Raw genomic sequence first — 25496 nt, forward strand, 5'->3', positions numbered from 1 at the left:
TGCAATATAAAGTGTACAAATCAATTAGGAATCTCATTAAAATAAAAAATGTTTTGTTATTTTTCATGGTCATTTTAATGTTTTATACTGTTATTTTCACACAGTAAAATTACATTTGTTTAGGAACAAATTCATTTGTATTCAAACAAATATCGTATTTTATGGACTATAAGACACACTTTTTTCTTCAAAAAATTGCCTCCAAAATTCAGGTGCGTCTTATAGTCCATAGCGTCTTATAGGTATTTTTTTTTAAAATTGCTTAAAAATTAAGGTGCGTCTTATAGTCCCTAGCGTCTTATAGTCCGTAAAATACGGTAATTCAATTTTTACATTTTGCTATTATTTTCATGTTATATTATAAAAACAAAATTAGAAATGTGAAAATGTTCTGATAGAAGCTTAAAAAATTTTATTATAGATTCAAAATAAACTATTAGCTTTACTGACTACTGTCTTGAATTATTACTAAGCAAATAATTTAATTTTCTAAACTGCTCATTTTCATACAAAGAATTCTTTAAATCATATATTTTATTATAGCATCTGAGAGGAAGTCAATAAAGAAGCTGCAAGTGAAACAAAAATAAAGATAATAGAAATAATAGATGTTTAATACATACAAGCTAGGATTAGTTTCAATAACAATCAGATGCAAATGTGCATAGAATTGACAATTTTTAATAGCTTAAAATTTGAAGTACTTGAAGAATGTGCAATGATAGAGCATCATTTTAAAGTGGTGTTTTTTTGGAGCAAAGAGACTTGCAAGAAATATTCATTATATATTTTCAGATAATAGTGATTGAAGATATCAATGCACATCATACAGCACTGTTAAACAGAATCTTAATGTACAAGTTTCAGAAAACATTCTAGTCAACTAATAAAAGAGATATTCTTCATCCTTGAAAGTTGAAAAAAGTTAGAAGAGAAGTATTTTTCTTGCATAGCAGTACCAGATTTCATACTATTCCTGAAACCTAAAAGACAATTTAAATACTCAAACAAAACTTATTTTTTATATATCAAGTGATCAGAGTGATCAGAGTATTTGCAACATCTTAGTTGCAAATATCCTCTGATAATGAAGAGACTGAAAGTAAGATAGATGAGACTGAGACAGCAGCTAAAAGAAGTTGATGATAAAGATTTCTAGATACTTCTCTACAGTAATTAATAGTCAAGTATATTATGCTTTTATGAGATTTTTTTTTCATATTAGTTTCTCATTTATGACTAATTTATTAACATTCCTTTATGCTGTACGTCCTAATATTCAAATATATCATTGTTTTTGAACAGTTATATATATATATTACAATAATAAAAATTTTTCTTAAATATTGTATATAAGTGATAGATGGTTTTGCTTTTTAAATAAAATCATTTACCATTGGATTATGTAAACTTAATTCTTTTACAATAAGTATCCTTATGAAAAAATAAACTTGACAAGAAAAACATTTTTAATTTCAAAAATAGTAGTAGTATAAATCAGATTATTTCTAATATTTTAGTTTGCTATTATAAGTAAAATATAATAATACTAGTTAAAAAATGATTAATATAATTTCTTAAGAAAAGAAAAAGGAATAAAAACTCTTTCATGAACTATTGTGCATAGTTTTATTTTGAACATATCTTTACAAAATATATTAATATTTTCATAGATTTATGAAAAATTATTAATTATTACTTGTACTATAAAAACTAAATATACAAGTTTTGTTATAACTCCGTGATAAGCATTTATGTAACATAATTTTTGGCTTGAGTCAATTGTGTTACTTCCTTTTTAACTTAGACTATTTAGAAGTCCTTACATCAAAATGTAATGTTTTTTGCAAATTCTGTGAAAATCATTTAAATTGAAAGCTATAAATATTAATATGATGTAAGACCTTCTGATGACTACTAGTATTGAAAATGTAAAATTTAAAAAGGAAATGAAATAATTGACTCCAATCTAATTAAGTTGTTTAATTTATTAAAGATAATTAATTGGATTCAGAATCTAAATAAGAAATACTTCTTTAATCCAATTTCAATGATCATTTTCATATGATACAAATAAAAAATGGCTAAATTTTTAAATAAAGTGATTTACTTAAACACTTAAATATTTTTCAAACATTCAGTGAGCTATAAATCTGCTAATCAAGAAGCTATTGTGAAAATTCAAAATTAATGTTATTAATGTCAATTAAATGCAACTTACCAGTGTCATCATCTATTTTATCAGGTTCTGAACATGATGAAAGACGTCCACAGCCCTTTCCACCAGAAAAAAGCCTATAAAAAATTATAACCCTTAATTATTACCTGGTAATTAAAAAATATATTTATTTTTAATTTATAACTAAGAATTTTCTTGACAAAAATACATAACACTCAACAACAGTTAAAATTTCAAAAATAATAGTAATCATATAATTAACACATAAGATGTCTTATTATTCAGTTTATCAAAAAGTGTGTCCATCACTTTTTGATAAACTGAAATTATTTGTTTATCTTTAATTATACATTATCATCAAAAAATTATATTTGATACAAAGTAGCAATACATTTTTTTATTTAGTAATTTCACATTTTTATAATAATATATATAATAAATGCATTGTAATAAGCAATTTAGTATATAATGCCATATAAATATAATATAAATAATAATTAGAAAACATGATTCCTAGCTGTTTTTATCTAATAATAGGTAAGAATCATAACTTCCTAAAATATGATTTGTTATATTTTAATTAAAGTGACCAAATGACCTGTATTATATGGGACTGTTTTATATTTTGACCTTGTTCAGTTGTCTTAACTGTTTTTGTCAGAATGCCAAAATGACCCATATTTTGGGATATGCTGGAAAAATATCCTGTATTTTGAAGAATTCTGGTTCATTTTAAAAGCCCATTGTAAGTAAACAGTGCTTCTAGTCATTAGTTGTTGTTATTGTTATAGACAGAGGTGAGGCTGTATATAAAAATTTTAGCATCCTAATCCTTCTGGTGGTACTATGCATCTTACTACATAATCAAGTAGGTAGTTGTCAGCAAACAAAAGTAATAATAATAATTAATAAAAATAAAATTGTTTAGTTTTTGGAATTTGTTGTTTACCATTAAATTGTGGTCTTCCTATTTTTAACTATGATATACATGAATGATCTAATAAGATGGATGCAAATATGGGAACAGAGCAAGAGGGTGATGAGTATCCCATATTAGCTGTACCAAAATCTGGTCAGTTAAATTTATCACTTTAATCATTCTTAAAATCTTACTTTTGATGGCTTTTATTATTTTTAATATTATATATTAAAATTAATTTGAATTTTAAACAATGATTACGAAAACTTTGATAAATAAAATATTTTATTTGTATCTTGTTAATAAATTTCTCCAATATTTTGAATATTTCAAACATTTTTGACTGTCTAGACAACCATACTCAGGATTAAACATTAACTGATTGAAATATGAAATATAGAATACAATTTTAAAACTTAAAAAATTACAAAGTTTCCAGATAGATAACTAAATTGAATACATCAAATAAAACATAAAAATAAACAAAAAAATGCAACAAATAAAAATAAAGCAAAGATACACTATGAATGAGTGACATAATAAACTAAAATTACATACTTCATGTCCTAGACCTTTACTTGTCTAAAATGTACTTCATGCTGTGGACAGGCAACTAGTGTATGGTTGATGCATATATTTTTTTATAGCATACTCTTATGTTGTTATCTTTTCAATGGTTTTTTCCAATGGCTTGGTCTCTGGCCATTTGTAAGAATTTTGTGTCATCAAACTGGGAAATATTTTCTGGAACTGTGGCCATGATTGCTAATAATACTGTGCCTTTTGCTTTATGTACAACATATTAATGTTCTTTAAGAAGTTCTGTGGGGAGATTATGATACATGTGAGCAATATACTTGCTAACATGGTTTTCATGCTCTAGGATAAACAGTATTTCGTAAATACCAATGGAAGGGGTTACGATTGGCAGATTCTTTATCATTTTACATTAGGCTATAAATGGTGTAATTTATACTTATGTAGTAATTGGTTGGTCTCTGATTTAGTAGTTTTACAGAATGTGCTATCAAGCTTGTATGTCAATGCTGCAGTAGAGGCCTGCTCTTCTTAGGGTGGCTATTGTGGGCATATATATATACAAGCATACAATGAAAAATTTATGCATCAACCATAAAGGTGCTAGTTGCCTATCCACAGGTTGAAAGTACATTTTAGACAAGTAAAGTATTAATGATACAAAGTCTGTACTTTTAGTTTGTTATTTCTCTTGTATATAGTGTATCTTTGCTTTATTTTTATTTGTTGTATTTTTGTTTTGCATTTTATTTCAGTCTTTATTTTAAAATTATTCCAACAAGTATTATATATCTATGATTTATCTCCTATGCTTCTATTCTGTTTTCTTAAACCTCAATATGTAATCGGTTCAAACACTGTTATTTTCTAGGAATTATAACATCCACAGACTCCAAAAATACTAGCCAATCAACAACTAACTTTAAATAAAGTTGTTGATTCATATTAATATAGAAGCAAACAAGAACAAACTTACTCTATTAAAAAAATAAAGTTAATCAGTGAGATTAAACTGATTTGACCATGTACCACATGACTCTATACAGTATAGCATGTTTGAATATGGCATTCCTGAATATGTGAAATGGACTAAAATACATTGAATCCACTAACTCAGTAAAATATGCTAAAGGCTTATCAGCCTCTTTCCCAGTTCAAGTAGGAGTACACACCATCACTCCTACTTTTTATTCTCATCATGGATACGATCACTAGAGATATCCAGACTGATACCCCGTGTATACTGCTGACATGTATGCTGACAATGTTCATGCTTGTCATAGAAATGAACTGGAAATTTTGGTACAGAATGGGATGGATTGCCTTGATTAATATGGAAAGTATGTAAAGATAAACAAAATCAAATATATAGCCTGTAATATCTTTAATAATAACACCACTGACATCAATAAACAGAAGATAATAAGAACAAACCAATACAAAATAGCACAATAATTAATTAATTATTGTGATATTTTATATTGGTTTGTTATTATTGTCTTCTTTTTTATTATTCATATTAATATAGAACATAGTTAACAGTGGAACCTGTTAACTATGTCCCAGTGGAACCTGTTAACCCTCGATTTATCTTACATCCTGGACTTAGAGCTTCTCTTGAAAGGGCTCACGGAGAACCAAAAAGAGTACTATAGATGGAACCTGTTAACTCAAAGCCACTTTTATTCAAAGTCATTTTCTTTCCCCAATTGTCCAGCATACAGATTTATATGTAATCAAACTGGTTAACTTGAATATGATTTTGACAGTATTTTCTTAAACTCTCCGGAATTTTAATTTAAATAAAATAATTAACATTTGTCTATCAAATGAACTAATCGGAAACTTTCTATAAAGTGCGGAAACTGGTACAATTAAAAATAAACATTATATTATGTAAAGGCAGGTGAAGAGACAGTGTGTGTAACCTAAGAACTGTAATTGCCATTCAAACCTTTTTAAACAACTTTTTTTTATTTGATTGTTACTGGATTTCTCCAACTAGCTAACATAATAAATAAATGGATATCTGATAAATTAATTTAAAAAATGATTAAGTCCGATTCTATGTAAAAATTTTAACCTTTACAGGAAAACTTTTAAAATGTAACAATTGTAAAGAGTTATGTTTGTGATAAAAAAATTTTAAAAAAAAGATTCTAGGTGTGAAATATCACAATTAAAAAGAAATTCTTACTAAACACTTAGGAATGAATGGATCAACAGTTACATGGATCCATTGTATCACAGTTACCTGTCAGATCACAACTTTTAAATTATTTATAAACTAAATAAAATTAACATAATCAAAATGAAATAATGTTGAAACCACCATAGATTGGTTTTCAAAATTTTAATTCATATGAAGATTTCCATGTAATGGATGAGTTCACATCACGGAAATTAATGCAACCTTGCACCCGATTTCTTTTATAAATTTTAAGAACTATTAAATGTTTAGATTACATAAATTGGTTACCAGTTATGTGATTTTTGAGTATTTCCAGAGTATCTCTATATCGGGATCCATAGAATAAGTGGAAAAAGCATTGACTATATCCCTTTCCTCGATTCCTGCCATGTCTTCCACATGTGTCAATTCTGTTTGTATGTGGTTATCACATATAGATATTGAATAAATGCCCAACTTACAGGAGAGATCATGTGGTTTTCTTGTCATTATACAGTATACTAAAAACATAGGATTGCATTTATATGCAATGAGGTGATTGTTCTTATGATCTGTTTATATATATACTAGCTGACCCGGCCACGCGTTGTTGTGGCTCAAAATGTATCTATTATAAATGTGTAACTCTTCCCCCGTGGGGGAAATATCGAAAAATCCCTTTTTAGTGTATATTCTGTTGACGTCACCTATTAAAACGCAATTAAAAACGCAAAAAAACCGCATGTAAAATAGTATAAATAGAAGCCGAGTTCTTCACAGTAAGCCTTAATCCTGTCCCTTTCCCCGCTGGGGAATATCGAAAAATCCCTTTTTAGTGTATATTCTGTTGACGTCGCCTATTAAAACGCAATTAAAAACGCAAAAAAACCGCATGTAAAATAGTATAAATAGAAGCCGAGTTCTTCACAGTAAGCCTTAATCCTGTCCCTTTCCCCGCTGGGGAATATCGAAAAATCCCTTTTTAGTGTATATTCTGTTGACGTCACCTATTAAAACGCAATTAAAAACGCAAAAAAACCGCATGTAAAATAGTATAAATAGAAGCCGAGTTCTTCACAGTAAGCCTTAATCCTGTCCCTTTCCCCGCTGGGGAATATCGAAAAATCCCTTTTTAGTGTATATTCTGTTGACGTCACCTATTAAAACGCAATTAAAAACGCAAAAAACCGCATGTAAAATAGTATAAATAGAAGCCGAGTTCTTCACAGTAAGCCTTAATCCCCGTCCATTTCCCCCCCGTAGGGAGAATTTCGACATGTATATTATATAAAACCACGTGCATATTCGAATGCAACGTTGTGTCAAAATTTCAAAGGAATCGGTAGGAACAAACAAACGTTGTATTTTATTTATATAGATAGGTAGAAAATGATCTGCTTAGGTCCATTCTCACAGAAAAGCATAATGCCTCACAGAAAAGCAAACTTAGGTCGTCTGAAGTTAGCGCCATCTGTTGGACATAAAAGCCTTAATCCATATATAAATATATTTTTGAAAGGGGGGAAATGGTGATCTTCACATATGCCACAAACCTTCGCGGGAATGTATTAAACAACTTCCCAAAGTTTCATGGCAATCGGATAAATGGTGTGGTAATGCATGAAGGACAAACACACACACACACACACACATTCGTTTTTATATATATAGATAATCAAAGGCAAGAGTTATAATTCAAAATAATTCTCCTTTTCATTTTGTCATGGCTGTCTTTGTGTTTTGAAGGAATTAATTAGTGAATTTATCACCTTATTTGTGTATCCATACTGGCATGCCTTTGCTCTAGTATAATCTAATTCTTTTAAAGTATCTTGTATTTTGGTGCACTGTAGATTGTAGCAGATTGTGGTTTGTTTTTGTTAGAGTTTATTATGGTGTGCTTTTTAATTCATTACATTGGCAATCTTTTTAGAAAAATTACATTATTTTTTGTCTGGAAAGAATACAGATTGACAAATTATCCTCACTTCCTCAGTGGTTTACTTACAACTAAATTAAACACCAGAACACTTGCTGAGCTTACTGCAATTTAATATTCAAATGCTTTCAGCCTATTTTTTAGGCCATCCTCAGGAAATTATAGTTCCATAACTGAACACAAAGCTTTCGAATACTTGTAAAATTTAAAGTTTTTGAAAATTTTTTAAAATTATTACATTAAATAGTTAAATATTAAATAAACAACAAATTACTAATACACTATATAACCAAACAAATGTAAAAATAAAATACTATATCGAAAAATACAATAAACTAGTTAAAGCATAGCTGCCATATCCTTTTATGGGTTTTTAACTCCCATTTCTTTTTCTATTATGTATTTCCAGGCCATTGGGAGAGCATTGGTATCTTTTGCATTTAAACAATTATTGTTCACTTTACTCTTATATATTTCTATTTTCTCCATACCTAATGCAATCGTCGGAGAATGGACTGTCTTAACTATTCTCACTTCATCCCATTTCACATTCGCTCTTGTTTGTGCCATGACTGCCAAAACGGTGTTACTATGTCCTTTATTCACGTCATATTTGTGCTCTCTTATACATATTGCCAAGTTTCTTCTAGTGACCCCAATATAATCTTTTGTCACTCCCAATTGCTGATTCTCAAAAGGAATTTTATAGACCCCTGCTTTATCTTGCATTCTCACTTTGTCTTTATCATTCCTTAGCAGACTGTATATGTTTGGCACTCTTTTATATACCATTTTCGTGTTTTTATATTTACATAATTCTTCCATCACTCCTTCCATTTTCCTATTGTATGTGAACCTGTTGATTTTATCTCCCCTATTATCTCATCTGCTTCCATGTTGTCTGTAACTCTTGACCAATCTTTCGATTGCGGTTGTTCTGTATCCTAAACCTTTTGCCACCTTCTTAATTCTGCTAATCTCCCTAAGTTGATCTTGTACGTTGGTGCAATACAAGAATGCTCTTTTAATAAGCACCTTGAACGCTGATATTGCCAAATTATTATATAAGAAGCAAATTAGTATTCAAATTTAAATGAAGATAAAAATAAACTATTCAGTCTTCTTTACTTTTTTTTTTTTTACTTCAGTACAAATATAATCTATTATTTAATATTAATATACAAACTTCAAAAAAGTTTTGTAATCATCAATTACAGTATTTATTTAAGTAAAAGTACAGTATAAACTAAAAACTTTAAAAAAAAAAAAATTGTTTTGGCTTTTACTTCCCAGCTGTTATGTATATATAATGAACAATTATTTATTGTGAGATCGTCACAATGCCAGGCTGCAATTTTTAATCATATTTTAATTTAAAATATATTCTCTCCACCTTAAAATAGTTGTGCTTGCCCCTGTACATCATACTTTTCTTTTGACAATAGAATCATGTAGATCATTATTAATTGCTTTCAGAGGAAAACTTGAATTAAAAGAATGTGACTTCCAGTGCAAACTGGAAGTTCCTATATAGTCAATTGGGGCCTCCTGCCCCTAAGGTTTCCATACCTGGTCTCGGATTATCATCTATCTAATTCCATTCTTGAGATTAAGGAAAGACACAGATGGACAGACAACAGTGGAAATTTATGTCTATAATTTTTTTCAAATTGCAGCCCAACAAGGGAACTGGAATTGTGTCAAATTTGACCTTCCGAGTTTTTTGCAAATTTCCACGTTTTGAGACACCTGAACCCAAAAAAGTAAAAAGAAAATGGCAAAAAGATTCCTTGAATGTGTGTGTGTGTGTGTGTGTGTGTGTGTGTGTGTTGGCATCTATTTCACTCAATATCTCAGGATAGGGCAAAGATTAAAAAACGAAGTTTGGCACGGTAGCTTGCATATAAGGGGCATTGATGCTATTAAATTTTGGTGATAAAAAGTCGAGGAGAGATAGAGGGTGATCACGTGTCATATCTCACATGGGGTTGGACAATAAAGATTTTAATTGTTGTTAGCATTTACAATCTTTATAAAACTCTATCTCTATCTATAAATCTCTATCTACATATAGTTTCATTTATTTATTTATTATGATTAATAATTAAAAAGTGATTCTTAACATAAAATCTCAGAACAGCTGGGAAAGTTATGCAACTTGTTGCTAGATTTTTTTTACTTTCCTTTCATTTTATTAAAGCAATTCTTTTAAAAAATATTTTAATTTTCTTGCTTCATTTTAAAATTTGTTATGTGCTGTAGATATAAGAAGATAGTTAAAAGTAAAATATAGTAGGTAAATTGTTTATCTATATATATAAAAACGAATGTATGTCTGTGTGTGGTGTTTGTCCTTCATGCATTACCACACCATTTATCCGATTGCCATGAAACTTTGGGAAGTTGTTTAATACATTCCCGCGAAGGTTTGTGGCATATGTGAAGATCCCCATTTCCCCCCTTTCAAAAATATATTTATATATGGATTAAGGCTTTTATGTCCAATAGATGGCGCTAACTTCAGACGACCTAAGTTTGCTTTTCTGTGAGGCATTATGCTTTTCTGTGAGAATGGACCTAAGCAGATCATTTTCTACCTATCTATATAAATAAAATATGACGTTTGTTTGTTCCTACCGATTCCTTTGAAATTTTGACACAACGTTGCATTCGAATATGCACGTGGTTTTATATAATATACATGTCGAAATTCTCCCTACGGGGGGGAAATGGACGGGGATTAAGGCTTACTGTGAAGAACTCGGCTTCTATTTATACTATTTTACATGCGGTTTTTTGCGTTTTTAATTGCGTTTTAATAGGTGACGTCAACAGAATATACACTAAAAAGGGATTTTTCGATATTCCCCAGCGGGGAAAGGGACAGGATTAAGGCTTACTGTGAAGAACTCGGCTTCTATTTATACTATTTTACATGCGGTTTTTTGCGTTTTTAATTGCGTTTTAATAGGTGACGTCAACAGAATATACACTAAAAAGGGATTTTTGAAATTCCCCCATGGGGGAAGTGTTATACATTTATAATAGATACATTTTGAGCCACAACAACGCGTGGCCGGGTCAGCTAGTTAAATATATTTTAAAACATTCTAAAGTGAAATCACTATTACATATTTGTGTTTCTTTTTAAGTTTCAAGCAAATAATTAATGAAATTTTTTTCCACTTACTCATTAATGGAATTAAATCATTTTATTTATTTATTATTCAAGAAATAATATGAAAAAACCTTTAAAACATTTAAAAGTCAAATTTATCAAAAACAAATATTTTTCAAGGCTTCTTGATCTAGCATCAGATGAAACAAAAATGAACTTCCACAGTACAAAACACAGAAAAGAACAAAATTTAAATCCTTAAAATTACAGTGCTATATATAAAAATTGCTTGTAAGTCATTTGTTTTTGTACCAGCTACATATTTAATCCAAGAAATTCCAAAAACTATTTTTAGTAATTTGATTTCTAAAGTAAGCTATGCATTATTTCTTTGTAAAAAATGCTTGTGTTGTGTAAAAATCAAAATGTAAATACTGCAATCTTCTTTTAATTTATTTATCTTTAAAAAAAGTAATTAATTAAACAACTACAAACTTTTTAATTTTACATTCATATGAAATCATTATAAAATGCCTTTCAAAATCAATGTATTAAATACAACTTAAAAAATCTATTTTAGCAATTATATTAACATATATATAGTTTAATTCAATGGAATATTTTTACATAATGCCAAAATTATGAATAAAAAACAAAAATTAGCTTTTATATAAAGTATTACAAATAAAATCATTATCAAAATCATTTTCATAATTAAATATTATTATTATGTTGGGATTAGTGAGTTATACTTAGTTGACACTGATTCCTGTGTACTATGCCAGACCAGAGTCAAGGCATAGCAACCAAAACAAGACAAAAATTAAATAAGTGTGTCAGTGTGTGTCTATATTCAAGAATTTCCAAACAATGTGACATGTATTCAATATAGTGGCCTTCTGGAGTGTGATGTATGTGTTTCTATTCAACTGTAATGTTTCCAGGCTTTTGTGTAGTGTGTGTGGTATGACACCTGTAGAAGAGAGAACAACAGGTACAATAAGTACCCTATCCATCCTCCACAGATGCCTTATTTTCTGAACGAGTTCTGTGTACTTTTTGATTTTTTTGCTGCATATGTTTTGTACAATGTGAGTGTTTGGAATGGATATGTCTAAAATGTATATGATTTTATTGTGTTTGTCAATGAATGTGATGTCTGGTCTGTTGTAAATTATTTTATCTGTGATTATGGCTCTGTCATAGTACATTTTGTGCGTGTTGTTTTCCAATACTGGGAATGTATTTATAGTATGGTTTGTGGATGTCTAATAATTTGTGTTTGTTTGCAAGCTCTTGGTGTATTATATTTGCTATTTGATTATGTCTATGTAAATAACCTGTTTGTGCCAAGAGCTTGCAACCAGAAGTCATATGTTGTATAGTTTCTGGCATGATGTGACATTTTCTGCATGCATCATTTGTGAGTGTTGTATCTTTGAGTATGTGTTTTCTGTAGTTTTATAACCTGATCCTGTATGGCAATCATGAAACTTTCTGTCTCCCCAAAGAGGAATTCCCAAGCTAACCAGCTGTTTGATGCAGTTTTGTCAATAAAATCCTGGGCCAGATCATAGGGATGTATGACATGGAGTACGTTTTGAGCCCACAATTGCTTAATGGTGTCTATGCCTTTTATATGATGTGAGTGTAAGTTTAATTGTGTTATTTGAGTCTGCTAGAGTTACTGCATTATGTGACTGTGATATTTCTTGTTTTCTGTAGAAAAACTCTTGCAGTGTCTGTATTTGTTTGTGGTAAAGGTTTACTCATGTCAATCAGGCCATGTCCGTCATCTTTATGTGGAAGGGTTAATCTTTCTATGGCAGATTTAGGATGATTTTTATGCTTAGTAAGTGTTGTTCTTGTTTTCCTTTGGAGTTGCTGTGTGAGTCCAATGTATAACTCCAAAAGAATAAGTGAGTACTGGGACAATATTGTATTTATTGTCTTATTATATATTTTGTCAACGTGGACATTAATTATTAATAGGACAATTATACTGGTGTTAAGCTTTTATGCAAGAATTGAGGAAAAAGTTCTTAAAGAAAACAGACTTTTTTAAGAACTTTTTCATCAATTCTTGCGTAAAAGCTTAACACCAGTATAATTGTCCTATTAATAATTAATGTCGACAAAATATATAATAAGAAACTAAATAAGGACAGTAAGGCAATAATAATTATATATTTCTTGCTTTAACTATGTGTTTTGCATTTAACTGTGTTCCGAGAATAGTGTTTAACCTATTTTGGTATTCTTTAATTAATTTTTGCTTTATTTGTGTAGGTTCTGTTAGTTTGGCCTGTTGGAATCCTAAATACTTGTAGAACTCTCCCTCTTCCATGGATTCAATAACATCTCCATTTCCAAGCACAAAATCTCCTTTCTTTGGGACTCCTTTTTCTATGTGAAATGTTTTGCATTTGTCTAAGCCAAATTCCATTTGTATGTCCTTGGAGTGTGAATGTGTGATTTGTAGTAGTTGATGATGATGTTTTTGTATGGATGCATAAAGTTTTATGTCGTCTATGTATGAGATGTGGCAATGTAAACTGTGTGGCTTTTTCATGTCTGATATTGCAACCATGTTGCCTGTTGTTTAACATGTTAGATAATGGGTTCAGGGCTAAACAGAACCAGAGAGGACTCAAGGAATCTCCTTGAAAAATTCCTCACCTAATGAATATTTCGTTTCCATGGAGGTGTTATGAATCCTGATATGCAGTGTTGTTTTCCAGTGCTGCATAGTGTTTTGGAAGAATGCAATGAATGATGGATGTATTTTGTTGTAAATGTGTAGAATATGTAGCAGCCAACTGTATGGAACACTGTTGAATGCTTTTATTATTATTATTAACTAATTAAATAGACAAAATTTACAAAATCTTCATGTAATTTATAAGAAAACTTTAAAAAACATTCAATTTTGAAATCTAGTTTGAAAATCAATACTTTATTCCATATAGAACAAATTACTGATATTTGATTTTTAAAGTAAATGAATTAAAATATTCATTTAATCTGAAATTTTTTGTTTTAGAAAATTTCAGATTAAATGAGTATCTTCAGGTGTTTAATACTTCATTCAAAAAACTGTTCAAATATTTTTAAATAGATATGTTTAAAATCTAAATCACATTGAGAGAAATTCTTGTTAGATGTTGAACATTTAGACATTAATCGGGTTATTGAGATGTTGATATATTTAATATTCTTTATCCTTTTTAAATAATACTGATTCTACAAAGTCAATTGAAACAGAAAATAAAATTCAAACAAAAATCAATTCTGTAAAATATTTAAAAATAATGAATAAATAAAAATGTAAAAGCATATTAATTACAAAATTCTCTATGGTACCAAATTGCATTTTGTAGAATTACATATTTTCATATAAATTGCATTATGAAACTTAATAGTAAGTTATCTGTAACTTTTTATATGCGCTTCTAATCAAAATTTTTTTTTCAAAATAGGCCATATTTTTTCTAAATATTCCGTTTAATCTGTCCTATAATGATGTGACAGAAATATTTTTGGTATCATTTCTAAAAATTATTATTTTGCATAAAATTTCCCACATCATTTCAACTATAACATACTTTAAATTTTATCTGCATAGTATGTTTTATGTCCAGTTTGTTTTTAAATAGTTTAATCAAACTATTAGAAAAAGGCTTTTTTACATCAATGATTAAAGCTTATAAATTATACTGTATTATCAAATAACTTAGTTGAAATAAATCATATAAATTAATAATCATTGCTGTAAGCTAATTCGTATTTTTAGTAATATAACAGTGCAAAACTATTTTATTTTAAGATTTAGAGAAGATTTAAAGACTAATTTATTACAATTCAAATAAATTTGACTCTTTAAATTAGTTCTGCATTATTCTGATAATAGAACTATATATTCAAATTATATGTTAATAATGCAATATATATTTTCCAAATCCACGGATGTAATAAGGATGTATGTTAAGGACTCAAGTAATGACCAATTACACGTGCACGAATTTGGCGAAACAACAGTAATTTATTCTAACAGTACAATAACCGCGAGATGCTTCCTAACCCTCAAGTTTACACGATACACGACTTAAAACTAACGAAATTTACAATACTCTATATACATATATACATACACATTTTCCTTCTATACAATAATTGCATATATTAGCCTTCGACGAATCACGGTATTATGTTAAGTAAATGCAACACGATCTCGAGTTCCAAGCGTTCCTTTTCTTTACGTTAATTCACAAAACTAATAGTTCTTTCCGATACCTGAACGTAATTTACGTCACCAGAAGTACGTCCCTCGTTGATACTTCTCAATTACACTACGATGGAAACGGATTGTGCTTCCCGACTGAAAGTGGTCGCCCTTTCTAGACTCCTGTTCTCCCGGTCTAACTCCGACGTCCTTGCTGACCCTTCCTCGGCAACCTTCCTCGACGAATCCAAAAGCAGCCAAAAAGTGTCCTCAATCGTGAGAGTCCCTCAATTTATATTTCCCGCTCTCCGGAAGTCCGCTTCACTTATTGTCCCACTCTGGACCAATCAGAAAGCTTCTCACGTATCCTAAGGTGACATCATAAGAAAATTCCACGCGACACGGTACAAACCAAGAAAACCCGATACATACAAAAAGGAAACCGAGAAAATAATTAATAATAATAATAATAACAATAATACATAGTTGCGTAGCACTACATATCTCCCCCCCCAAGCGACTCACTTCCCGTAGTGCAAACTACGGAAATCAATTTTGCGTTCACGTAGGTTATAAGGTTTCTTACGCACCTCAAGGTCAGTGCACTTCTGCACACCACTTGTGTCAACACCTTGCGTGTTAGTGACCACCCCACGTCTCCTCACCAACCGATCATCCAGGACTTCATCATCATCCTCCAGTACAATTCCTCTATCCTCCCTCTTTTTTTTCTTATTACAAATCGGATAGCCATAGCAAGGTTTTAGGCGATCGACATGGACAGTCTCCTGATCCTTCATATTGCAACCCTCCACACGATACGTAGTTGGGTTTATCACCTTGGTGATCCGAAAGGGTCCTTTATAATTATAAGAAAACTTATTCCCTTTAACACCTTTCTTTCTCACCCAAACCCTCTGCCCTTCCGAAAAACTTACTAATGTTCTCCCTTTGCTTCGATAATCCCTTCCTTTCTTGTTGTAATTTCGCGCATGGATACTCGCATTTTCCCGTAATGCACGGAGTTTCGTGACCAGGAATGCCCTACGCTCATCGGTAGACATATCATCAGGCAGGTATTCGATATTAGGGGTACGGGGATCAACACCATACAAGAGGAAGGCAGGTGACTCATTTATGGCAGTGTGGTGCGAATTGTTATAGGCAAAACATGCAGAAGGTATCATTTCATCCCATTCGACTCTCCCATCGTCAGAGGATTTAGTTATCATTTCGACTAACGATCTGTTCACCCGTTCGCACGTGCCATTCGCACAAGGTCGATAAGCGGTAGTAATGTTCCTCCTAATTCCTAACCACTTGCAACAGTCCGAGAATAAAGATGATAGAAAGTTGGTACCTCTATCGGAAATAATTACTTCTGGGGCACCGTACCTACAAACGATTTCATTAAATATTGTATTACTCACAGACCATGCAGTTTGGTCCTTCAAAGGGTGTGCTTCGACGAAACGAGTGAAAATATCTACTATTACAAGGATGAATCGGTTACCGCTGCTCGATGTGCGGATAGGTCCTACTATATCCACAGCAATCTTTTGGAAAGGTGCCTCAGCCGTCTCGTTTTCTTGGAAAGGAGCCTTTCCTTTGTGTACATTATGCCTCTGGCACCTTTCACACGTCTTAATGACACCTTCGACCTTCTCCCTCAAATTCCGAATATAATAGTGTTTCTCAATGTTAATTATAGTTTTTCGCACGCCCCAATGCCCCGACAGATTGTTTTCGTGAACAGCCTTAATCACTTCCCTAGCAAGATCCTCCCCTACGCATAATTGGCTAACATACTTGTCACGGGACTTCAAGAGGCTTCTTCTATACAGGCATTCGCTTATTACTACATACTGGTGCATATAGCTCCCAATATTTCTATTCCCGGGGCTTCTCAGTAAATCCCTTTTTATGGGGCCAAAAGTTTCATCGCGATCCTGTGATAAACCAATCTCGTATCTATTAGGGATTACAGCCCTTGTAGATTCAACATCGAAGTGATGAACCCCGTTAACGTTCCTCGAAAGGAAGTCCGCTACTTTATTGTCAACGCCTTTCACATGTTGGACTTCTATATGGTAGTCCATAATCTCCATTATCCAACGAGTCAGACGCTTGCTCCCATTTTGAATGTTGCTAAGGAACACAAGGGGTTTATGGTCAGAGAGTATTATCGTTTTTTGGCCTAGAATTAAAAATTTGAAGTGTCTTAAGGCTAAAACAATTGCTAGACATTCTTTCTCAATTGTGGAATAATTGATTTCTGCCCCTTGAAATCTCCTACTAAAATAGCCTATCGGAGCCAGTCCCTTTTCGTGCCGTTGTTCGAGCACCGCAGCTGCCGCGTTGTCAGATGCGTCAGTGTGCAAATAGAATGGTCTATCAAAATCCGGGTGAGCTAGAATTGGTGGGCTTGCTATTGCCTCTTTTAACTTTTCAAAACCTCTCTGACATTCTGGGCTCCATAAAAATCTCTTCCCTTTCTTGGTGAGTTCTGTTAATGGAGCAGCGATATCGGAAAACGACGGGATAAAATTCCGAAAAAATCCAACCACACCGAGAAAACTGCGGACCTCTTTTACACTACGAGGTGTTTCCACTTTCTTGATCGACTCAACATTGTTGGGATCAGGTCGCACACCCTCGCTATTAATAATATGTCCTAAATATCTCACCTCCTTTGCTAATATTTGGCATTTACTCGGATTTAATTTTAGGCCCTCATCCCTTAATGTACTAATTACTCGATCGACAAGCTCAAGATGATCCTCCAAACTTTGTGAAAATAATACAATATCATCTTGAAACACAAAGCAGCTATTTCCGACAAATTTTGCTAAGATCTTCGTCATAATGTATTGGAAAAACCTCCCACTATTCTTCCCACCCTGAGGCATCCTACAAAGTTGGTATTTTCCCCATGGTGTGGAGAACGCAAATATGTGTCTTACCTTGGGATCTAGAGGAATCTGGAAATACCCTGCTTTTAAGTCCAATACCGAGAAATATCTGTTCCCATTAAGTTGGGATAAGATGTCGTCTATTCGAGCCATCGGGAATATTTGGGGTTCTGTTATATCATTAATTTTTCGCAGGTCCAAAGTGATACGAATCTCACCAGAGCTTTTAGGAACAACATGTATAGGAGAGTTCCACTCCGATGAGCTCTCCTCACATATACCTGCTTTTATCAGCTCACTAACTTGCTTCTTAAGGCCAGGTAAGTAACTGTACGGAATTCGGTACTGTCTAACGTTGACCGGACGTTCCGACGTCAGGCTAACAGAGTGCATATGTCTGCTAGTGCCAGATAACTCGGCAATTTCGCTAGCAATAGCGTCCGGATACTTTCTCAAAATATTTATTATTTTCCTCTTAACCGGTTCATCTAGGTGATCCAATCTCCACACCTCTCTTTCTACCTCTGCCACCCCTACCTCACTATTTATATTAATACAAAATCTCCCTTCACGACCTTGCTTATCTGCCTTAACCACTGATTCGATCCCCACCAACAGCCCAGGGTGCTGGCAAATAATGTCCATCCCGATGATCATCTCGTAACCTGCCCTTTCAGGAAACCCAACACTTGGTGTTGTCGTGCATACCTTTTTCCCATCGTGGAAACAGCACTCGATTGCTACGGCCTCATCACTGTTTATGAGTGCTCCCGACATCCCACTAATACATGAATTGTTTGGGACCACCCAATTCCTATTTTCACGCCTGATATATTCAGTCAATTCATTCTTAATTACGGTCCTTTCTGCACCTGTATCTACTAGACCAGCAATTTCACGTCCTAGGATTACACCTCTTACAATCGGTAACCCCCGGTCTGACAAGTGGATCTTTCTGGTCAGTTCTAATTTAACTAACCGGTCATTCGCCTGACCTTTCAAATGACCTCTGACTAGTTTAAACCTCTTCTCTTGTTGCATTTTCTCGAAATATGGCCTATTTCACCACACGTGTAACAACGGCGCTCTTTTCCCCACCTCTCGCGGTTATTGTTCCCCTTCATGTGCTCGAGTAAAGATGCCATGGACTCGGTCAAACTCCTTATTTGAGTCTCCAACTCCTCTACACGCTTACCCAATTGTACTTCCCTTCTCTCCAACCCCCTTTCATGCTCAACATTTGCGCATACCTCACTTATCCCACCTCGTTTGTTGCAGGCCGATTCGATTTCCTCTTCTTCTTCGGCCTTTACTATCGCCTCATCCAAGGTGTCCGGCCGCCTCTGCATCACCTGCCTCCTAATCTCCGCTAGTAGTCCTTTTATAAAGCATTCCTTAACAGCATTGTCGCGAAGCGTCGCTAAATTAGAATTGCGCGTCACCGCTCGTGAAAACAACGACTTAATCCTAATCCCGTATTCGCAAACCCTCTCCCCTCTTCTCTGGGAGATCTTTAATACCTGATCAAACGGGTCCTGTTCTTTTTCTTTACGACCAAAGCACTTTATAAGAGCCCTCCTTATTTCATCATAGCTCATGACGCCCTGGTCCCTTAAATCGAAAAATAAAGACAAGGGCTCACCTTTTAGGCGGGCTTGAACTACGGTGACCTTCACAGTCTCATCCCAGCTTGCCAACGACGCGACGTTCTCGACGGTTTGGAAAAACCTACTCACATCTAAAATATCTCCGGGCAGGTTCGAAAAACATGGGATCATGCCCATAAATCCCGTTACAATAGGCACATTGCCCAATTCCCCTGCCCCTGAAGATCCGCTGGTAATTTGTTCATCCATAGTTTACCGAAACCTTTTGGTTTTACAATAATATAATTTACAATTCCAATGGCTATAATTACAGATATAAGCGGCAGTAGGATGAGGGGTTAATACAAGATGCACGTTTGGTCGGTCCTTTTACAACAAACAACCCGATCAATATCCTGTCGCGGACGCCAATGTTGATTATCCGATGGATCTAAGTCCACGGATGTAATAAGGATGTATGTTAAGGACTCAAGTAATGACCAATTACACGTGCACGAATTTGGCGAAACAACAGTAATTTATTCTAACAGTACAATAACCGCGAGATGCTTCCTAACCCTCAAGTTTACACGATACACGACTTAAAACTAACGAAATTTACAATACTCTATATACATATATACATACACATTTTCCTTCTATACAATAATTGCATATATTAGCCTTCGACGAATCACGGTATTATGTTAAGTAAATGCAACACGATCTCGAGTTCCAAGCGTTCCTTTTCTTTACGTTAATTCACAAAACTAATAGTTCTTTCCGATACCTGAACGTAATTTACGTCACCAGAAGTACGTCCCTCGTTGATACTTCTCAATTACACTACGATGGAAACGGATTGTGCTTCCCGACTGAAAGTGGTCGCCCTTTCTAGACTCCTGTTCTCCCGGTCTAACTCCGACGTCCTTGCTGACCCTTCCTCGGCAACCTTCCTCGACGAATCCAAAAGCAGCCAAAAAGTGTCCTCAATCGTGAGAGTCCCTCAATTTATATTTCCCGCTCTCCGGAAGTCCGCTTCACTTATTGTCCCACTCTGGACCAATCAGAAAGCTTCTCACGTATCCTAAGGTGACATCATAAGAAAATTCCACGCGACACGGTACAAACCAAGAAAACCCGATACATACAAAAAGGAAACCGAGAAAATAATTTAAATAATAATAATCTGCATTATTCTGATAATAGAACTATATATTCAAATTATATGTTAATAATGCAATATATATTTTCCAAATAGAATTTTTTGTATTTGTTATATATACAGTATTACAGTGAAAGCAGATGGTCAATGAATGCACTATACACTTTCACTAAAGTAATCATTGAATCTGCACTACAGCATACTAGATATCAATTTTCAGAGTGCCTTGAAAAATTGATCACTGAATGTAAAGTTCCTCAGAGAAAATTGTTAGTTTAAGAACGATTGCATCTACCCAATCTTGCAGTATATGACAAGGCTTTATTTAAAAGTGAAAGAACATTTAATAAAGACTATAAAGACAAAGTGTAAATGCAAGAAGAATGGCACTTTATGCACTTCTAAATGTCATAACTCTTTGACTTGCAGCAATAAATAAAAACATTAAAATAAAATGAAAAACCTTTTAATTAAATTATTTGTCACAACCTCAGCTCATAAAGGTTAACAAACAAACAAACAAAAACATACTAGAGTGGATATACAATCACTAGTGAATATGGATTCATTATTTTAAAATGAATGATTTGTTACAGATTCACTGATTCACTGATTACTTTACTGAAGGTTTACATTTACTAGTAATAGATCACATTCACTGTGCAATCCATTTTCATTGTAACATATATACTTTACTATTATACATGTACTGTACTTTATATTAAAAATCAATTCCAAAATGCTATCATTAATTTAAACAATATATACACAATGATCTTTAATGTTAATTAATTGAATCTTAAAATAAAACAGTTTACAATGTTAAATTATCAAAAATATGAATTAGTTCAAACCAATACTTATATTATCAAATAATTTGTTAAAATAAATCATATAACTTCGTTGAAATTAATAATCATTGATGTAAAAAAACATTTTTTGTAATAGTTTCATTAAACTATTTATAAACAAACTGACATAAAGCATACTTTAAATTTTATATACTGTACCTATGCATATAGTTGAAATAACATTGGGGGAATTTTCTTGTGTGAAATAAACTCAGATCTGATATTTTATTTTATGTGAAATCTACAAAAACATGTAAGTTTTTGATACAGAATTTGATTAATGCAAGTATTGAAGAAAAATCATTAATAATAAATGATTTTTTTTCAATGTTTGCAGTAATAAAATTTTTTGTAGCATATATTTAGTAATTATTACTAAATATATGCTAATAAATCAGAAAGCAATAATAAAATTAAATAAGAATGTTGTGCTTATCTTTGTTTTTATGGTATAATTTTTCAAATTGCATATGTCATAGCTGTATGCTGAAATTTGCCATTTCAAGAAGTAAATGCTTAGCTATTTGAAGCACTACAATGACTTATTAGCACATTGTGTAAACCAAAACAGTTGAATGTTTCTACACTTTTACACTTCTACTAGTTTTTCTGCTTGTTTCTACAAAGAAGTAACCAGAAAAACTAGTAGAAGTGTAAAAGTTTAGAAACATTCAACTGTTTTGTTTTACACAATGTGCTAATAAGTCATTGTAGTGCTTCAAATAGCTAAGCATTTACTTCTTGAAATGGCAAATTTCAACATACAGCTATGACATATGCAATTTGAAAAATTATACCATAAAAACAAAGATAAGCACAACATTCTTATTTAATTTTATTACTGCTGTCTGATTTATTAATTTTGCCATTATATTCTTCATTCCTTATTTGTTTCTCTGAATAATTTTAGAATTTACTATTATCCATTAGGATTTTAGATATCAACTAGAAATCCCAACGGATATCACATATTATTGTATATGGGTATGAATGCCACTGAGAATAATTAATTCAAATATGTGTAATAAAAATAATATTTGTTTTACTGTCATTGACAATGCTGATAATGATATACTTTATTCATTGAATTTGACTAATTTTCTCAACTTCTATCTTTCAAAGATAGGGCTTTGATATAATAAGACTGATAACATAACCTGCAGGATCTGAAAGAACTTGTTATTTGTGTGAATAAGTTTAATGATGACATGAAGTCATACATGCGCTGATTAGCAAGTAAAAACAAAGCTAATGTGTATTAGCAATATGTACATTTTCAAATCAAAATGCTTAAAAGTTATAAAAGACAAAGCAATCTAAGCCAATTTGATTATTTTGTACATTCATATTTTCTCTTCATATTGAAGTTCTTGCTTTGTTAGAACAATTATACCTACAAATGCCTGCATCTATTAGGAACTATTTTAGATTTAAAATTTCTTTGAAAAAATCTAATATTCCTCAAAATATATCTACTCATAAACTGACAGCACTTGCTTGTGATGGGAATTTATTTAGTTCTAAGTAACAGTTTCAATAGTTATTATTCAAATTGTTTAATATCAAACATTAAGCTGAACATTAATGTAGAAATTGTGTTTTACATGTTTCAATTTTTATGTTTTATATTTTACTTTAATAAATCTTCCTATAGTTATAAGGAGCAATGTTTAATGTTCTAATTATTCTAGTATATATGAAATTCTAATTATAAAGCTCTAATTATTATTATTTTTGTTATGTTATATTCCTTTGTGTTGTTATAAACAGATCTGTAATTGGGGCTACCTGTAGGTTGATTTAGAAACAGCTGCATTATTTATTTACTATTTGTTTTAGATTTACCAAATCAGTAATCAAAACTTATTATAGATAATGCAGATAACTAGGATTATATAATGTTCATAAATAGAATAAAATTTTATTTGATTTTAAATATAGTTGATGTTGTTACAATTTTAGTGTAGAAATTTGATTGTATTGATTGTGATTTTTAGATTTAACTTTGAAAAACTTGCTATCATATAACAGCTATTACATGGTAGCAGGTTTTCTTTTTTTAAAGTTGATGCAGAAGAATATGAAGTATTTTTTAGGAATTCCTAATGATAGATATATTACATTTAAGGTTACCAACTTTCTTCTACAAAAATAGAGGGCATTTATAACATAGTTAACAAATATTTATAACATTATAAAACATTAAATAGACAATAAATAGGATTCTAAACTCAATGCTAGAACTATTACAAACTATTGCACAATGTCATCTTAATTGAGTTCCAAAATTTTATTTACTTCTCTCACTCTGCTTAACAGTAGTGTCTTTCTCTTTCTGTTACCTTAGTGAATGATAAAGACAAAACTATTAATTTAGAATAAGAAAGTAAAATATTGGAATGTTGTCTTCCAGTAATATTTCAGAGATAATAAAGTAAAATTAAACAAACAATTAAAACTGTACTCAAAAGGACTAGAGGACAATACAGTTCAATGGAGGACGGTTGGCAACCCTAATTGCATTATTCCATTCACACGTAAGTTGAAAGTGGAATAGTCTTTATTAAAACTATGAAGCAGACTCCCGTAAAAGATTATATTTTATAAAAGTAAAAATATACTTTTTATTTTAGTGATGTACATTAGTGATTTACATTAAAGAGTAGAAATTTTTAAGTTATACTCTATATATAGTGTTACTTTTGGCATATTGAGTGATATTATGTTGAGGAGACTTAATTTAAAAAAGTAAGACTTGATGAATTGAAAAAGGAATGCAAGTAACAGCTCTTTCAAAATTAAAGGGGGAAAGCTAATTGTTTACAATCACCATCAGATCCTTGGGATTTATCAAATGGAATTGCTATTGGATTTATTAAGTATAACTTCTGATACACTGAATTTTCAAACTAAACTTCTGTATGAAAGTGTTACATAATCCAAATCTGAACTATTTACAACAAATCTTAATTTACTAACTCAGAAAACCTAAAATAGAAACAGTTGTATCACCTGAGAACAAAATATTAATATGAATATATGAAATAACAATAAAATTTCCACCTTTAGTAAAAATATGAGAAATCACTTTATTTTTGCAATTGTTAGCATGTTTTTTAACTTGACCCCCCATTCATTCGACTTACACACATCTAAGTAGCAAGATCTGCCCAGCAACTGCCAAATTTGAATTTCACTTTTTTAAGATTAAAAGTTCACCAAAACTCACTAAATCCAAATTTATCTAAAACGAAATATTACTTTTACAGAAACATATAGGTAAGGAATAGACCTAAATGAAACAAAACTATTAAATGCAAAAATATCATAATTTATCAAAATAGTTAACATATAAATGTGCAGAATCTACTTGTAAATCTTCACTATCTTGGCTTTGATATGCTTTATTTATACCAATCTTTTTTAATCATATTACTGGGTAGATTACAGCTAACGCATCATTTGCTATTTCATTTCAAACCATAATATATTCTTAGAGAAAGTTGTGAAGCATTATTGAACACTCCCTACGTTTTAAGAAGGTAGTAGAAATGGTAGAAACATAGAGAGCACATTTTAAAGTCTTAGCACACATCCATTATGCTTCTTTTACTGATTAAAAAGAAAAATATTTACATATTCAGATAGATAAAAATACATATGCTTATTTCATATATACGACCATATATGTGAAATAGACCATTAATTAATTTTTTCAATATTTTTAAACATAAATATGTCATCATAAATACTTTTTCTACTAGTGGAGAAAAAGTGGAAGTTGTAGAGTTTTATCGAACATATCCTTAGAATAATATTTAAGTGAAGGATTCATTCTGTTTCGGAGTTTTTTTTATAATATCAAACTAAAACAACTTTCCACATTTGCATTGGAGTG

At 31.5% G+C, this 25496-nt stretch overlaps 1 protein-coding gene across 1 annotated transcript in view; it reads right to left on the minus strand.

Moving 5' to 3' along the window:
• LOC136979121 (uncharacterized) overlaps nucleotides 1-25496 on the minus strand; it is a 190057-nt gene that overhangs the window by 23411 nt on the left and 141150 nt on the right. The window contains 1 exon segment of the mRNA XM_067275049.1: nucleotides 2222-2295. Coding sequence (XP_067131150.1) covers nucleotides 2222-2295 — 74 coding nt within the window.

The sequence above is a fragment of the Centruroides vittatus genome, unplaced genomic scaffold (genome assembly GCF_030686945.1).
Source record: "Centruroides vittatus isolate TY-2023 unplaced genomic scaffold, ASM3068694v2 contig_1154, whole genome shotgun sequence".
In the NCBI taxonomy this organism is placed as follows: Eukaryota; Metazoa; Arthropoda; class Arachnida; order Scorpiones; family Buthidae; genus Centruroides; species Centruroides vittatus.